A 16248-nucleotide genomic window follows, 5' to 3' on the forward strand; every position below is an offset into this window, starting at 1 on the left:
GACTGGTGGAATAACAATGAGTAACTCGCATATAGTTGAATAGTCCTACGGATTAAATGTTAAAACAGCGCGCCGTTGCCTGTCTCCGGGTTTCTGTGTGTGTGTGTGTGTGTGCGGCATACGTCTGTCTCTTCTCGGCGTGGTGAGCTCCATCCTCCTCCTCCTCCTCCTCCTCAGCATGGATGTCAGGAAGGAGGTCGCGGACACTGCAGGCTGCCCGGGCGTAGAGAGGAGCGCGACGAGATGTTAAAATAAGTCGTGGGAGCTTTTTTTTTTTTTTTAGGACATTTGATTCGAGCGAAGGAGGAGCGGGAAACAATAAAGCGCGCGCGTGTCGCCAGGAGAGATGGCGCTTTAGTGGGAGAAGCCGCCATTGTTTGGATGCGCAAAGCTGAGGGGAAGAAAAGAAAAGACTGAAAGCTAAAAACATGGTCTCAAGATTTCTTTTTGCGATTTCTATCCATTGTTTCATCCAGGTAAGATTTCTTTATTTATTTTTTATTTTACTAACTAAGCCCGATTTAATGCTTATTTGATCTATCAGGTAAAGGCCTGGCCGGGTTGTCATGAAGCGTGACGGAGTGGAGAGGAGGGTTTTTTTGGGTTTTTTTTTTTTGCGTTTTATTCCTCCCCAGAAAAACAAAAACATTTTGATTCATATATATCTCAGATAACACGGCGTGGCACACCAAGTCGGTTTGTGTAACGTGGAAAGCCTGTTTCTCCAGGCAAAAATTGGGTCACAGTGAATTCCCCCCCCCCCCACGTCAGTATCACTGTGCATCTGGACCTGCATCCACACACACACACACACACACACACACACACACACACACACACACACACACACACACACACACACACACACACAGTACACACACACACACACACACACACACACACACACACACACACACACACAGTACACACACACACACACACACACACACACACACACACACACACACACACACACAGTACACACACACACACACACACACACACACACACACACACACACACACACACACACACACACACAGTACACACACGTGGATTATATACTGTATACACATACACACATAAGGCTGAGAGATATTGACAGTATAAAATATCCCAATATTGTTTGAAGAATACCTTGTCATTGATCATTTCCACAATATTTTGGGGCTGACTCCCACTCTTGATGTTTTCTTGAGAAATGTACACCCAAGAAATGTCTGAGAAACATGTCCACTAATGTGGATACTCTGAACCAGCAGGCAGATAGAGGCATTGATCGCAACATCTAGAACAGGACCGAGACCAGGAACAAGGCAACATGGAACCATACTCAAGATTCAAGAGGTTTATTGCAATGTTACTGTACGACAACACAACACCTAGTCTCATCATGATATCCATTGATATTGATATATCATATATATCATTGCTATATGATAATTGATATATCGCCCAGTCCTACGCACACGTGACCCCCTGTAAAAAGAAAAATAAGCTGTGTAGTTAAGATGTAACAAACCCATTTGGAAATAGACGACAAGATTCCACTACAACCAAGCTTCCAATATCTTCTTCTTTTGCGGCTATTCATTTCATCATTCGTCAATAATGTGTTTCGCTTACAGAGCCCGGACCGATGGAAAAGAAAGTTGGTGTTTTCTCAAAAGGGGAATTTGGTTACTTCTTAACGGGCACATGCAGTTTGATCTCCATCGCGGATAGTCATGCAGATACGCTGCTTTTTCTATCCGCTTATCTTGGTGACCGCTGACACGCTGACATGAGCCCTTCTTCCGACTGGGCGCCACGTCGTCCAACGTCATCCTGGGTGCCCTTCTTATTGATTCATTAGACTCAAAATAGCTTTGAAAATAATTGGATGTTGCTCCACTCAAGCTCCAATCGAAGCTCACACAACAAATGTTTTTACTCAAGTTTCAGACTTAAGCATATTTGTAACAAGCTAAAAAACAAATATAGCTTTGTCTTCATGTAAGAAAGTGGCAACCAAAAAAACAAAAACAAAGAAAAGTGTTCAAAATCTGTCGGTATGGTCACGCCGCATAATCTGATCGTGCGCCTGCAATTTCCTGTTAATCTCACGTGAAACACCTTGGTACTTTGTGCACAGATCCACCGACACATTGTAATGAAAAAAGGGGACATCATGCTGTAATCTTGCCTGGAAATAATCGATTTTGGCAAGTCTGGGTAGCACTTTAACTTCCTTTCAAGGGTTAGTAACAGTGGCGTGGGGGGTGGGTGGGGTGCATATGCTGGAAGACACTCTAGACATATGGTGGTGGCTGGGAGTCAGCTCTTGATCTAATCTCACATAACTATTCTCAATGCTTTGGCCACATGTCCATACAACTTGACGGTGCTGCTGCCATGCCGTGGAACTACATAATATGCACCAGGGACATTTTTTGTCACCAATTTCCTTTGAGTCAAGCCATAACGACTCCACAGGCTGGACTCTTTACAATAGAAACTGATGGAAAATAGAGACGGGCATATATATATATATATATATATATATATATACATACACTAACTACATAAAACAGTCTTACACTTTTAGAACATGCAGTATACTTTTAATAATCTTTTCGTTCCAAATCGAGCCAGTAATGTTGAGGCTCAGTGAGAAGCCCTGTCATTGCCCTTCTTTCTGGAAAACTCAAATGACAGTGAGCATTGATGAAAGTTAATGCAGAAAGGTTTGCCGAATGGAGACCTTCCCGAAGTGTGGCAGCAATACTGGAATGTTCCAGCATAATGCTATTTAAATGGATGTTTACTCTCCTCAACATCAGTCATTTTGAAAGACAGTCACTGGATTGAAATAAATTGATTCAATGGGTATCATGATGCATTTTGGGTGTGGAATTATATATATATATATATACTGTATATGTCTGTCTGGTGTTATCGATAGTACTGTAATTACACTAATAGTCATGCAACAAATATTTAACGGCAGCTGGTGGAACTTTGATTCCTCTATCTACTAGCCAATTGTGCTGATAAACTGGATTTCACCAATTCCATGATAGATAGAGATTTCTTCCACACGTTAGACCTTTCATAAAGAAACAAACTTAAATTGGTTTGCTAAAATTTTATATTAGGGTCGACCAACCTCCCAAATCTGAATTGAACCCCTGGACCTCGAAGTGTGTTAAGCTTTCTATTTTGGGTGCTGTATCATCGTATTAACATAAATGGTAGGCTTGGGCTGATTGATTACCTGAAAGACTATCCGTTAGGGATATTGATCATTTTGAGTTTGTATTCGTGATCAGAGTATTTTGTTATGGTTTGGTCTCATTGGGTATATCTGCTGTACGTCAATGACATAGGACAGCTGCACATATGGTCCTAAGCTAAGCTAATTATTAGCAATAGCTAGCAAGTGCTCGCCTGCTAGTGTACCATTGTGTTCACCAGTTCACCAACGTTACACATATACACGTCTTCCCATTATTATTCACATTCTCTCTATACAAGTTCCCTGTTTATCAGCAGATTTTCCCACATCTACTCGCCATTAGCATTCAGTAAAGCTAGCTAGACTAGCAGTTAGCTAAATTAACCCTGACTTGGTGCCTCCCTCGATCTGTCCCTTCTCCCTGCCATGTACACATCACAACCTCTTGCACATAGATAAAGTACTTATATGTGTGGCAAAGCAACAAGGTCTGTTTGTATCACTGTTTCCCTTCTTTGTCCAAATGAATGCAAATACACGCAGCTGCAAGGCTATTCAACGTTGATACAGTGTAGCGCTCGTGCAGTAACAATGACCTAAATTAATTATTAGTCAATACATTTGGCTAACGTAGGCCAAGTCCATCCTTTAATGCGATCACATCCATATCAAATTAATTTTACATGTAGAAGAGACACAGCTCAACTTAATTTGCCTTATACTACCAGTGTTCAAGTTCAAGTTCAAGAGATTATTTGTCACATACATACACATACGGTCGTACATATATGCAGTGAAATGTCAGTTCACCTCTGGAAAAAATAACATCTGTTTTTTTCTCACAATAAAAGCGAGTAGCCCCTTTTACGGACTTTTTAAGGCAACTTCTGTTTTTTCCAGATTCCAACTATTACGACTGTTGGGGAACATTTTATGGATACAAATCATGTGATTGGCCCACCCTTCATAAATGGTAAACCATTCTAATTAATATTACTATTACTACTATCTATCATAATGTAATCTCTATTACAACTCTATTAAACACTTTAAATGTTTTGGAGGAATCAAAGAGAGCAAATAACTATTTACAAATCGAGAAATGTAACTAAATATCCTTGAAAAACACTTTTGAAACTAACTAGCTATTTTAAAAAGTTGTTCCTACTTATCATCTACTCCAAGTTACCGCCCAAAAATACATATTGACCTATTCAGTTGACGGTGAAAACCAGGATTTTGTGCGGGCCCCTGTTTTCCTTCTTGGGTTTCCAAACCTCAACTCAAAAATTATTAGTTTTTTGACTAATATATTTTCCCAATTTATATTGTCAGTATGGATTTGAAATCCAGAGGCACTTGTTTTTCGGTGGAAATTTGTAAACGGTCCAAATTTTAAGATTAAGCATATTTTGCTCAGTCAATAAGGGGATGCAAAACTTTTGATTTATGGACAAATGGAAGAAAATAGATTGTAACAAAAATTATATTGTCAGAGAGGTTTTTGTTCCAACAGTGATAGGATTTATCTTGAGATTTCCTCAGATGTCATTTTAAAAATTCTCACACCCTTTTAAGAACAAAGGGGCATGTAATTTTGCCAGTGTGAGATTGGGAAAGAAAACATTAAAATGTAGCATGGAGTATCCATGCCCACACCTGCAGAGCCCGATGCACTGTGTTGGCCCGGTCCTTTCGGTGGCGGGGAGCGGAAACATTCCTCTTATTTGGGTGGCTTGTGCTGAAGTGGCTCGGAACCTGGCGGGGAGCGTGGGGGTTCTCTGCTCCGTCCGCACGGAGCTGTCCTCACGGGGTGGTCCCCACACCCAAAACATTTTATGCATATGGGGAAGAAAGTCATTAACTTCTGATTTTGATGTTGGATTTTAAATCGGATATGAAATGATGGAATGATACACGGATATTCCCTTCAATTTACTCGGCAACATTCGCATCAAAAACGGGGCGAAAATTTGCGTGTCTACCCGGGTATCATGTTTCTATCACTGCCGGTTGGAGCTGGAGCCCATGAATACCAGTGCCTACTGCAGTCATTTGTATGAATGCCGATCGTAACCTTTCCTGCTAAAGACATAAGGCAGATGTTAGCAGGTGTTAGCGGCATTTTTTGCAGTGGGAAAGAGGTAATAGTGGCTTTGTCATGATCGGCAGTGTGATTATGACATTACCCACCCATGGGACCCATTGGCCAATGCTCATGTGCTATGAATAAATGATCTTATCAGCTTTGGAGATTGATTTGGAGAGCATTAGTATGAATTTGTTGGCTTTAATCTATATACCACAGGAGGGTTATCTGAAAGGTACTCACTGAAGAGAGGAAAAAACCACAACGTGTCACTGTCCACAGCAGTTCCAGAATAGACAATGTTTTGTGTGCGGTGATGGACTCAAACATCAAATAGAAAAAAAAGCCAGTTGGTTTTTTTTTGGTCATGTCATCTCAGCAACAGATAAAAAAAAGGAAGTTCTTCTGCGGCACGGTAGACTTAGTGTCATTTCAAACTTGAAATGTGGGGTTTGCTTCTGCCTGCTCTTCTCCCTACCCTTTCTCCCGCTGTCAGAGAGTCCATGGATTGGAAAGTCAATGGAGCAGTTGCACACAATGGCATCGTGTGGGCCCATTATCCCTTTCACCCTTGAAGAGGGGCTGCCAAGAAAGGAGTTGATAGGAGGCCTCCAGGAAAGCAAGAACATAGAGCTCCCGAGCCTAAAGCCTGTTTTATAGTCAGCGCAGCTGTAATGTAATTTTGTGTGTGCGCCATAAATGTCGTCATTGTGGCACTTGCAACAGCGCCCCCAGCAATATTGCACGAGGATGCGCACCTCCCAATTTTTGGAACAACTATACATGCTCGTGCTCCTTGGTAGTGTGTGTGCCATGAGCCTCACTTGCAGCGACTCTAACAGAGCCTTTATCCTCTTCCTTCATACTTTCTTCATTAGATATGATTTTATTGGGCTTTTGAATGAAAGGAAACGGAATTACTAATGCCTGAACTACACCAGGCATGTTGGCACTACTGTCAACCAACTTGTTTTCAATTTGCGTGAGCTTCTGTTGAGTTATAAAGTATATTATTATAGTTTATTATATATTATCTAGAATATTATAATATAATATTATTATTATTATTATATTATATAGAATAGTTATTTTCTCTAATCTACCATTTTTGTCAAGATTCTGATAAAAATGGTGGATTCCTTCATCAGTTCCCTGTAGAATAGAGGAGAATAGAGTAGGGGTTGAGGCAGAGCTCGGTGATAACCAAAAACCGACCCAAAAAAATAACCCAAAGACACCGACATGGTCATTTAAATAATGTCGTTGTGCTAAAATTTCACATGTACATTTTTTTGATAATTAAGTGTTAGGCACAAGGGACCATATACAGCACCCGCTGCGGTATTCCAACCATTAAAAACGCCCCGCCGGAGCTGTACTCTGTCGTTGTTTACATACAGTATATCTTGTGGAGAATTCATCCCCGATCCTGTTACACTGCTGCCAAGATGGAAGTGTACAAAGTACCAAGCAACCCAGCCAATCATAGACTTAAGACAGAAGCCAATACAGCGGCCAACTTCATTGTCATGGGACGTGGTGTACTTGAATAGTCCGAATGAATTCATTCAGACAGCTAGTAAGAGTAGCCTACGGAAGAAAGTAGCCAGACAAAATTAATGGAGACGAACCGGCTTTAGTTAGAAGAAAGGGTCCACGTCAGTTGTGTGGTGTCACTTCGGGTACAAACAAACTGACAGAGCACAAACACGGAACAGAAAGCACTGTAATGAAGCGATCCCAGCATCACAAGTGAACACAACTAACTTATTCCAACATTTGAGAGGTAACCAGTGGTTACTCAGGAATGTCAAGATGCAAGCAAATATGTTTGGCTGTAATTTTGGTTTTGATAGTGCTTTATTTATTCCGTTTATAGAGTTTTTGTTGATTTATGGACAATATTTATTTTATTTTACTATGCTTACTTTATATACTTTAAAATATGCTTTAACAATGCATTGTACTGCACATATAAACAATGAAAGCTAAATGTGTGTTTGAATAACTATACTCCTTTTCACAGTCACAGTCACTCTTTTTCATTGCGTTTTTCGGAGGGCGTGAGGAGTCATTGTTTTCTATCTGGAAGCGCAGGGAGGCTTCAACACGGGACATAGAGTGGTGCTAATTCTCCTTTGTTTACTTTGATTAAATACCCCAAAGGAGGGCTGGTGGGGGTTGGAGGTGGAGGTGAATCTCGACTCAAGATTAAAAATGCAGCGGCTTGGATTAACCAGACTGTATTTCCTTGTTTCCTTTATTACCTCTACGTGTCTCACTTTTGGTTTCACTATTCTAATGGAATGTTTGTACACTGGACAGGAGGATGTTTTGTCCCGGCACAAGGGAAACACTTTTCAAATTATAGCTTTGCCTTCTTTCAACCCAGGCCTTATCAAAATGTTGTTTCTAATAATGTAAAACAGTTCATAGCACAACCTTGCTGAACGCTTGCTTTTCTTGAGAAACCTACCACTCTGTTGCATCTTCTCGCTGTGCTTAAACGGATGGCTTGCTTCAGAGAGTGCTATAGCGCCATCTCTTTCTCTTATCTTTCTGGCTCTCTCTTCTTCTGCAGCCATTTGAAACTCAGAAAACAAGGGATGTGCTCGTTTCTCCCTTAAACTTAATAGCGATTGAATGCTGGCTGTCATGCGTGTGTCCGCATAGCCAAGAGCTACTAATCAGAGCAAACCCAGAACCTTTAATTTTTTTTTTGTCCAACCTGGCCCTGCGCCTGGTCTATTCACTGCCTATGTAGAGTCTTAGCAATAACTGCTATGACACTATTAAAGCAGCTTAGCAAAGAATTTTGGAGTTTTCTCTAATTATTATTATTATCATTATTCTCTAATCGTTTCGTTTTACTGTTTTCCTAAACTCTATTGTCAGTGAAGTAAAAAACCATCATTGTTTTGGTTATATGGTCCTTCTGTTGTTTTGCGATTTTCTGTCTGCGCTATCGGGACTAATGGATAATAAATAAACATAAATAGGCATAGGCACATATAAGCATGTTTCATGTAAAGTTGATTATATCTATCAATGACAATGTTTTATTAACCCCAAACTAATGGTCCATGCCAATACTGGTCGTTTTAGGATTCAGAGAGGCCTTAGTCTTCTGCGTGATTGAGGGTTTGAGTATTTTGCGGAATTTCAGACATTTGGTGTTAATGCTTCCATACCAGGAAGCATTAAGGTTAGTGAGTATCTCGGAGGCCATGTTCAACTACAGTCTGAGGAGGAGGAGGGACCCGGAATTTTAGTATTAACTTTAGACTGATTTAAGTCTGTGTGGGGGTTGGGCATGGGGTTAACAACCTCACCCCGTAAAAAAAGCATGTTTCGGAAACAACGAGAAGAAGCCCTTCTGGTAAGGAGCAAATGGTGGGGACTCGTCGCCCAATGTTCTAGAAGGAACGGGAGGAACTAACAAACTAAAGCAAAAATAAATGTGTTCTGAGTTTGTCACACCACAGAAAAATGTGATAATGTGACAAATTTGTGCCGAATTTGAATGATTAAAATAATCGCAAAGTATATAAAATTTGGTTTCAAAATTGTGAAATGAAAAAGGCAGTTCCCTCTGCTCTGAGACGCTGGTGGCATGTCCTCTGAAGGCGCAGAAACCACCCCCAATTGTGTTAATCATATGAAAAATTTACATTGGACTAAATTCCATGTTTAAATGTTCCTTTGCTGAACCCAGTCCTGAGTCTACAGTTGCTCACCTCAAAGTGCTGCTGACACCCCGCTCTGGTGCCTCCTGCTCGGTCATCCTCCGCAGGACAGGTTGTGGCTCCGCGGCCTGATGGCACACAGGTAATGCTAACCAAGCCCCACGCGGTCAAACCAACAGGACAGTTCTTTTTTGTTTGTTGGTGTCCATGGCATGAGTTCACGGTCTCCCTGAAGACGGCTTTTACTCCAGGTGTTTATTCCCAAAATAGCGTTTTATCCCAAACTCCGGGCTGTTAGCTTAGCTTATTCCACCACTGATGCGAATGCACTCAACTATTTATATAGTGTTATGGGAGGGCCCATACAAAGTTTGACCACAGTGCGTCATCAAGCCATGATTTAGGTCCTTCCAAAAACTCCGGAACACAAAAATGGTGAGAAACAGTTTAACGGTCTAACTCCACAATTCAGTACTATATAGTTCACAAGTCTGTTCACATGTTTTCAGCAATTTCTTTCTAATATACAACGTGTTTAGAAACAAATCACTGGATTCACTTTACATGGACTTTAATGTGAATCGGGGAGTGTCCTCTCCTGTAGCTTCTAGTGTATGCTGGTAGCATGATGACTTTGCTGATCAGGGTGGAGTCATCTGCGAAATACATGATTCAAATGTTTTTTGTGCTGTGACTGCCCATCTAATTCATTGTATTTCTTTGTTTGTTGTATGTCACTATCATAGTATAAGCCTATGATAGAGAAGTAATAGACATTAATCTCATGAAGAAGAGGCATTTATAGTACCTTCTATTTTTTGTAACATTTCTCACATAGGCTTTGAAATTCCCTTGATATCTGAATAAAAACATCAAATTATGAAATCTCATGAATTTGCAAAATGATTGCGATGATCACATTTCAAAGTATAGTGAGAGAAAGGATAATCGGCATACTGCCAAATCCTCTCCTTTTGGCTAACTCGAGTTTGGTCAGCTGGCCTTTGGGTAGCATTCCCATCCGTTTGCCAACTCTAGCCTTGTACCATTGTTCCCCCGACCCCCACACACAAACACTCCATGATGCTTCTTTCTTATATGGAGCGCCAACTATGAGTTCAGGGGACTCAACAATTACACCCGGTTTGCATGATAATGAAGGCAGCTGCCAGAGGGCAACACCTCCTGTCCCTGGTCCACTGGCCATCAAACCCACCTTCTCTTCATTCCCCTATACCACGCATTCAGCGGTCAGCTCCAACTTTCATTCACCAGCTCTTCTGCTTTGAGAAACTAGGTATTTTGGGGTGTGTGTGTGTGTGTGTGTGTGTGCGTGCGTGTGTGTGAGATGCTTGGAATGGTATTAGGGTGTGAAGGATTTTAAGAGCAAGTTTGCAGTTCCCTTCAGCAGGGTTTACAGTCCTCCATTTGTTCTGAAATGTTCATCTTCAAAATGTTGTAGATACAGAGCGGTGTGCTGAAATTTCCCTAAACAGAATAGTTCTTCCTCAGATAAGTGCTTGTCAGAATTTTTTTTTGAGAAATCAGTATGCCTCCATCTCACAGATCAGTATTTGTCAACCTATTTTCCTTGGAGCCCCCTCTTCTTACATCTAAAAAACACCAACACCCCTCCCATGAAGGGAGGTGATGTGAGAAAAGAACTGACAAGAGTACCGTTAAAGTACCGGACCGATAAGCAGTATGGGTAAGAGTAGTGTTACAGATAAAATCTTAACGATACGCATCCCTACTCGTGCCCCGTTCCTCCAAATAATACAACTAAAAATGATCGGGGCACAGGAAGGGCCGTGTTTGTGTCCGTGTCTGAACGCAGACGCTTCACACATATAAAAATATATATGATTCTCCATATTTATAATTCCTCATAGGGCTATAGGGCTCTGCGACGGAGGTCATAAAGGAAATTATGTGCAGCGGCATGGTGGGGCTTCGCTTACATCCGCACTCATAGGGCACTGCTTCTTTGCCTAAACCACTTACGTCCGTGCAGCCCATTCTGAACAGACATGTTTTGAACGGGCATGCATTAATCCAACTATAAAGATAGGAGTCTCTGTATGTATGTCCTTCAATTATCAGCCCAACTCAGCTCTGTGCATCAACAGCGGGGCGGGACTTCAGGGCTGTGCGGCTGAGTCACTTACGTTTGCAGTGCAGCCCGTTCCAAACAGTGGAGTAGGGTTGTGTGATACCGCAAAATTTGGTTGCGATTCGATACCAAGGAATACCAGGGCCAGAATTGGCCAAAACAAACTATACAATTATTTGTGGCACAGGCTTTTCTGCCTGTGTTGCGTGTGGGCGTTCACGAAACGTAGTGTGCGGGACACAGTGACGGGCACCGAGCAAGTGTAAGTGAGGAAACATTGAGTAAAACTGATCCTTTTTTTGGTATTAATTAATTTACGCAAGAATCCATCTTCAAAACAAGATTTAGTATCGGTAGTATCAAAACTTTTGGTATTGATCCACCCACCCATACAATGCAGCCCGTTCCGAACAGGCATGTTTTCAATGGGCAAAGCACTAGTTTATGAAATTTTGACAACCTCAGAAAAGGTAATGTGTGTGTCGTTATGCAGGGCAGCGTTGAGCCTTTGACACAAATGTCAGAAAGTTATGTCTACCTGTTCGCTTGCTTGGGTAGAAAAAAGTGTGTGATGTTCCTGCCAAAATTACTCTAGCATCTGGCTCATTCCAAAAAACATCAGTCTTACAATCCAGCCTCGTTCCTCAGCCCTCTCTGCTGTTCCACAATGAAAGTGTACTATTCCATGAGCTAGAAGAGCGACACAATATACAATATGTTAACTCTTAAACCAATCTTTTATTCAACGTCCATAAGACTTTAAAATACATTCCCAAACAATAAACTTGTGATTCCTTAACATTAAAATGTTTTAGAATGTAGGCTACAGTGTGGGTTGTCTTCTTGGCACGGATATAGGGTCATTACACATTTTGCAAGACTGTAGCCATTTGAACACCCTAAGAGAGAGACAAGAATTGGAGTTTGAGGCAGAGGATTTATAAATATTGTTCTTATTCAAGGTTGTGATTTCTGGTCAACTTATTCGGTAGATATATAGCTTGCACGATATGGCCATTAAATGTAGTGAAGACTAAATAGTAGATGTAGCTAAAAATACATGCATGCCAACTTGGGACACTGTGACACCTCACAGTTCTGTATTTGGTGGAAACAGTGGGAACGGGGTCTAAAAATACTGATTAAACAATGGGCCAAAGATCAGCTTGTCAGAGACTTATTTGGTGAGTGTTCAGTGTTTGTAAGAGATTAGATGTTGTCCTCTGTTGCCATCTGTCAGGGAGGTGTCTCCTCAGTTTGGCAATTCCACTAAAAGGGAAATACTTATATAATTCTCTTCTTTTCCATCCCTTTGTTTTTCTCTCTCTTGTCTCGCAGGGGAATCAAGTGATAACATATTTAACAAACATACCCAAGTGGAAAATTCAAACTCCTGTTCACATCTTGATGACTTTGTTGAAAGAGCATGAAGGGTTTTCAAAATGACTGTCCCCAGAACCACAACACAGGTTTGCCAGATGCGTTAATAGTTTTTTCTTATTCTAAGAAAATCTTTACCAGTGTAATTAATTCATTGGCGCTCTGTTGTTGCCACGGCAACCCCAATGAAAGAAGAGACACTGAGACACTTGTGAGTGGCGAGGTAGCATGTTATTATTTCGCCCCGCTTCCTATCAGCTGATGTCTCAGAGCAGGGGATTACCATGGGGGATCACAAAGAAGAGTCTGGTGGTGGTGGTGGTGGTGGTGGTGGGAAAAAATAGTAAAATCAAACTCAATGTAATTTATTGAGCGTGCTCTTCAAAATAAATAAATCCAGAATAAAGTTGCTTTTTTTTTTTTTGCTCTGAGACCCGGGACGCACAGTGGACCAGAGATTGCTCTCTACATTAAGCAATCCACTGTCCTGATCCAAGGCAGAACATCCCTTCGTTGAGTTTAAAGTATTTGTTTCATACAAGCAGAAACTAACGAAAGCCAATAGAACTAAAATAAAAACACAAACCAACACAGGGACCGGCACTTGATGCGCAGTGCCCGCGGCGCGCACCGCAGCGCTGGAGGAGAAAAAAAAAACCACTGACTCAGAAGACAATGATTGCCTCGGGGGCTTGGGCAGAGAATGTTACAATAACATAGATAACATAGACCACTGCATGAATTTGTTCTTATTTTGTTTAGAAGATGTCTTTTTGGTCCAAAATTTCTACTTCTTTGTACCTTTGTACCTCTACCCTCAGCCCCCAACGTCTGGGTGTTTTTTTTTTTACCTCCTTTTACAAACAATCGCCCTCACCAAGAGCCAGTGCAACCGTGACCTTATCATCATGTATTCCAGCACAATTAATTAAGTTAGAATTGTGCCTTACCTTTTCGGCGAGCTTCAGAGGGCATCAATGGGGCAAATGATTTTGCCTCTTAAAACCATGATAACTGCCCTTTCAGAATAATTTACAGATCCTCAGATTGTGTTTTCAACCTCGAGCTCCATTTAGAAAATTCAGCACTCTACTTCGCTGCCATTGCGTACTGGAGACAAGTGGTCGACCGATTAATTGGGTCGATATTTGCAGATGATACTTTAAGATTATTGGCATCGGCTGATGCCTGCGCTCACAAGGCTGATAAACAAAATATGTCTGCAGACTAGTGTTGTCAAAATATCTATTTTTCTATACATATTGATTCTGAATATTTGAAACGGTTTCAATACTCATTTTCCACAGGATCGATATACTGGGAGCAGCTGCGCCTCCTCGTGCTCTCTTCTCTCTCACAGCGAGTCACACACACACCGCTGCAGCGGCCACATAGCCCCGCCTCCTCTCACTTACTTGCTGTCTTTACTGGTCTCATTCATTTGTAATGGTTTTAGCTCAGTAAAGATGGCAAGTGCAGAACCTCCACGACCGTTTTTTGAAAAAAACAAAAAAACAAAACAAACAAAAAAAAAAACAACAGAGTGCGGTTGGAAATACTTCGCATTTGAGGCAAAACGTAAACGTAACTCAGAGTTTTCTTTTTCTCCTCCAGACAGCAGTGCACTGTGCGTGCGTTCCCCCGGTGGTTTTCCTGTGTTTTTATTTTAGATCTCTTTATCTTTGTGTGTCTCCTAACTTGTATGAAACAAAACTTTTAAACACAACTGAGTTAAGGGACAGTCCCGTTCGTCCGATTACAAACAAAAACCTTTTGTGTCCTGTGACACCGTCTCCCCATTGCTTTCCATTGCTATGTGACTTAATTTTGTAAAAACTTTGTAAAATCTGTATTGTGTAAATACTTTACTTGTAAATAATAAACCCTGCACTTGTGTAATGGGGAGCCTCCTTTTTCTGCCCGGACTTTAATATGACATTGTTCATCATAATTATTGTTTTGATCGTTTATAATTATTTATTTTTCATTACAATGTTATTTTTTCCAAAGTTTCGTTTTTTGATTACTTGTGGACATTTATTTAGTTGATCCATTTTTTATAAAAAAAAAAAAAAATATATATATATATATATATATATAGGTGCACTGCAGAGACAATGCAGACAATAATGTTAGTGTTTAATAAATGTTCATTTAAGTTCAGCAATTATGTTTCTCATTTGGGGTCCAGCCATAAGGGCCTGCCATTGTTTGGCAGCAACTTATTGTTATTGTAAGAGGAAAAATTCTATGAACTTTGGAGCTTAAAACGATCTGGAAAACCTACTTCGGCATAGCACACGAACATATGTCTTGTTTGAACCGTGCTGTCACAAAGATCTCGTTGTTGATGCTTCATCCAAATCGATCCACATTCAGAGCAGATATTAGCGAAAAACGAACCACATTTTGAGTGATTTTAAGACTGATAAGCCAGGACGTCTGACACAGAAATATGTCCAACCCAGTCTGGAACACATACTTCAGCATAAGCTAGAAACACGGTGGTTTAAATTTAATCCAAATCGATCCACATATGGACCAGATATTAGTGGAAAAACCGCACAACTTTGACCCCAAATATTCAGTTGGAACGTCACATGTCTAATTCTAACGAGATGAGATTTACAGTAAGACACCGTATGACGTCATCATATTATTTACTGTAAATGTACAGAATCTGATTGAGAATGTCCAGTTGAACCATGTCCATTGGGCGGCGTGGAATCTGCACTCTGTGCACTCTGTTGCCTATAAGTTACCAAAATATCGATTTACGTGTGTATTTATATAGCTTCATAGATGTCAGTAGAGCTGTTCGATTGATATTTTAAATCAGTGGTCCCCATTCATTTGCCGGATTAATGAAAAAAATAATCGAAAATAATCCTTAAAATGTTGTCAGTGCGTCCCTTGAAAACACTGAAATGTCTGACTGAGTGTTGCCTTCGAGATCCAGCGAGGTGTCGCAAAAATAAAAAACGTGCAATGGTAATAACGCACAGAAATGTTTTTCATGGAAATATAACTTACTGAAAATGTAATCCAAGGAAAAAACTCAACAAATAAATTCCATGCCTGACACGTCACCAAACATCCACCGTCACTGAGAGTGCAGTTCTATTTCCACACACAACATGATGAGTTCTAACAATGAGAAGCTCTGGTTTACAGGCAAACATGGATGGTTGTTTTAAAGACAGGGGGGTTGTGCTGTATAGACCACATAGTGGTTGCTCCGGGACATGAGCAACCAGGAGACTACCGACCGGGGGGAGCCCATGCTGCATTCAAGTAAACTCGGAAAATCGTGTTGCATTTCAGAAAACCCAGGAAACTGTAAAAGGCACCCAACACGATTAAACTGGACCCTGTGTATTGCTGCGTGCAGCTATATTTTGTTATTATTATTAAATTGTCGTATTTTATTAGATACAATAAAAAAACAAAACATGATATCTGCACTATATATCGGCCATCGGCCACACTACTCTCTAAATATAGGCATCAACCATTGAAAAACCCATATCTGTCAACCACTACTGAGGATGATGGGTTAGAACGTGTTTGAGCTTCCAGCTAGAAATTTGGTTAAGATTAATCTGTTGGGATATTGGGTTTAGAAAGTGCCATTGTTTATATTGGTGCGCCCAAGCTTTAAAGCACACCTTTAGTATAAACTAGGACTGCCCTGGAATAAAGATTTTCCTAGTCGACTATTAGTCATCAGTTCAAGCCATTAGATGACTAACCGTTGCACATT

General features: G+C 40.7%; 1 protein-coding gene across 1 annotated transcript in view; it reads left to right on the forward strand.

Moving 5' to 3' along the window:
* Positions 1 to 364: 364 nt before the first annotated feature.
* The window catches only part of ptpro (protein tyrosine phosphatase receptor type O), a 63336-nt gene continuing 47452 nt past the window's right edge, over positions 365 to 16248 (forward strand). The window contains exon 1 of the mRNA XM_080022674.1: positions 365 to 476. Coding sequence (XP_079878800.1) covers positions 429 to 476 — 48 coding nt within the window. The 5' untranslated portion in view covers positions 365 to 428. The remainder of the gene's footprint in view (positions 477 to 16248) is intronic.

This window comes from Zeus faber (assembly GCF_960531495.2).
Source record: "Zeus faber genome assembly, chromosome: 21".
Taxonomy (NCBI): Eukaryota; Metazoa; Chordata; class Actinopteri; order Zeiformes; family Zeidae; genus Zeus; species Zeus faber.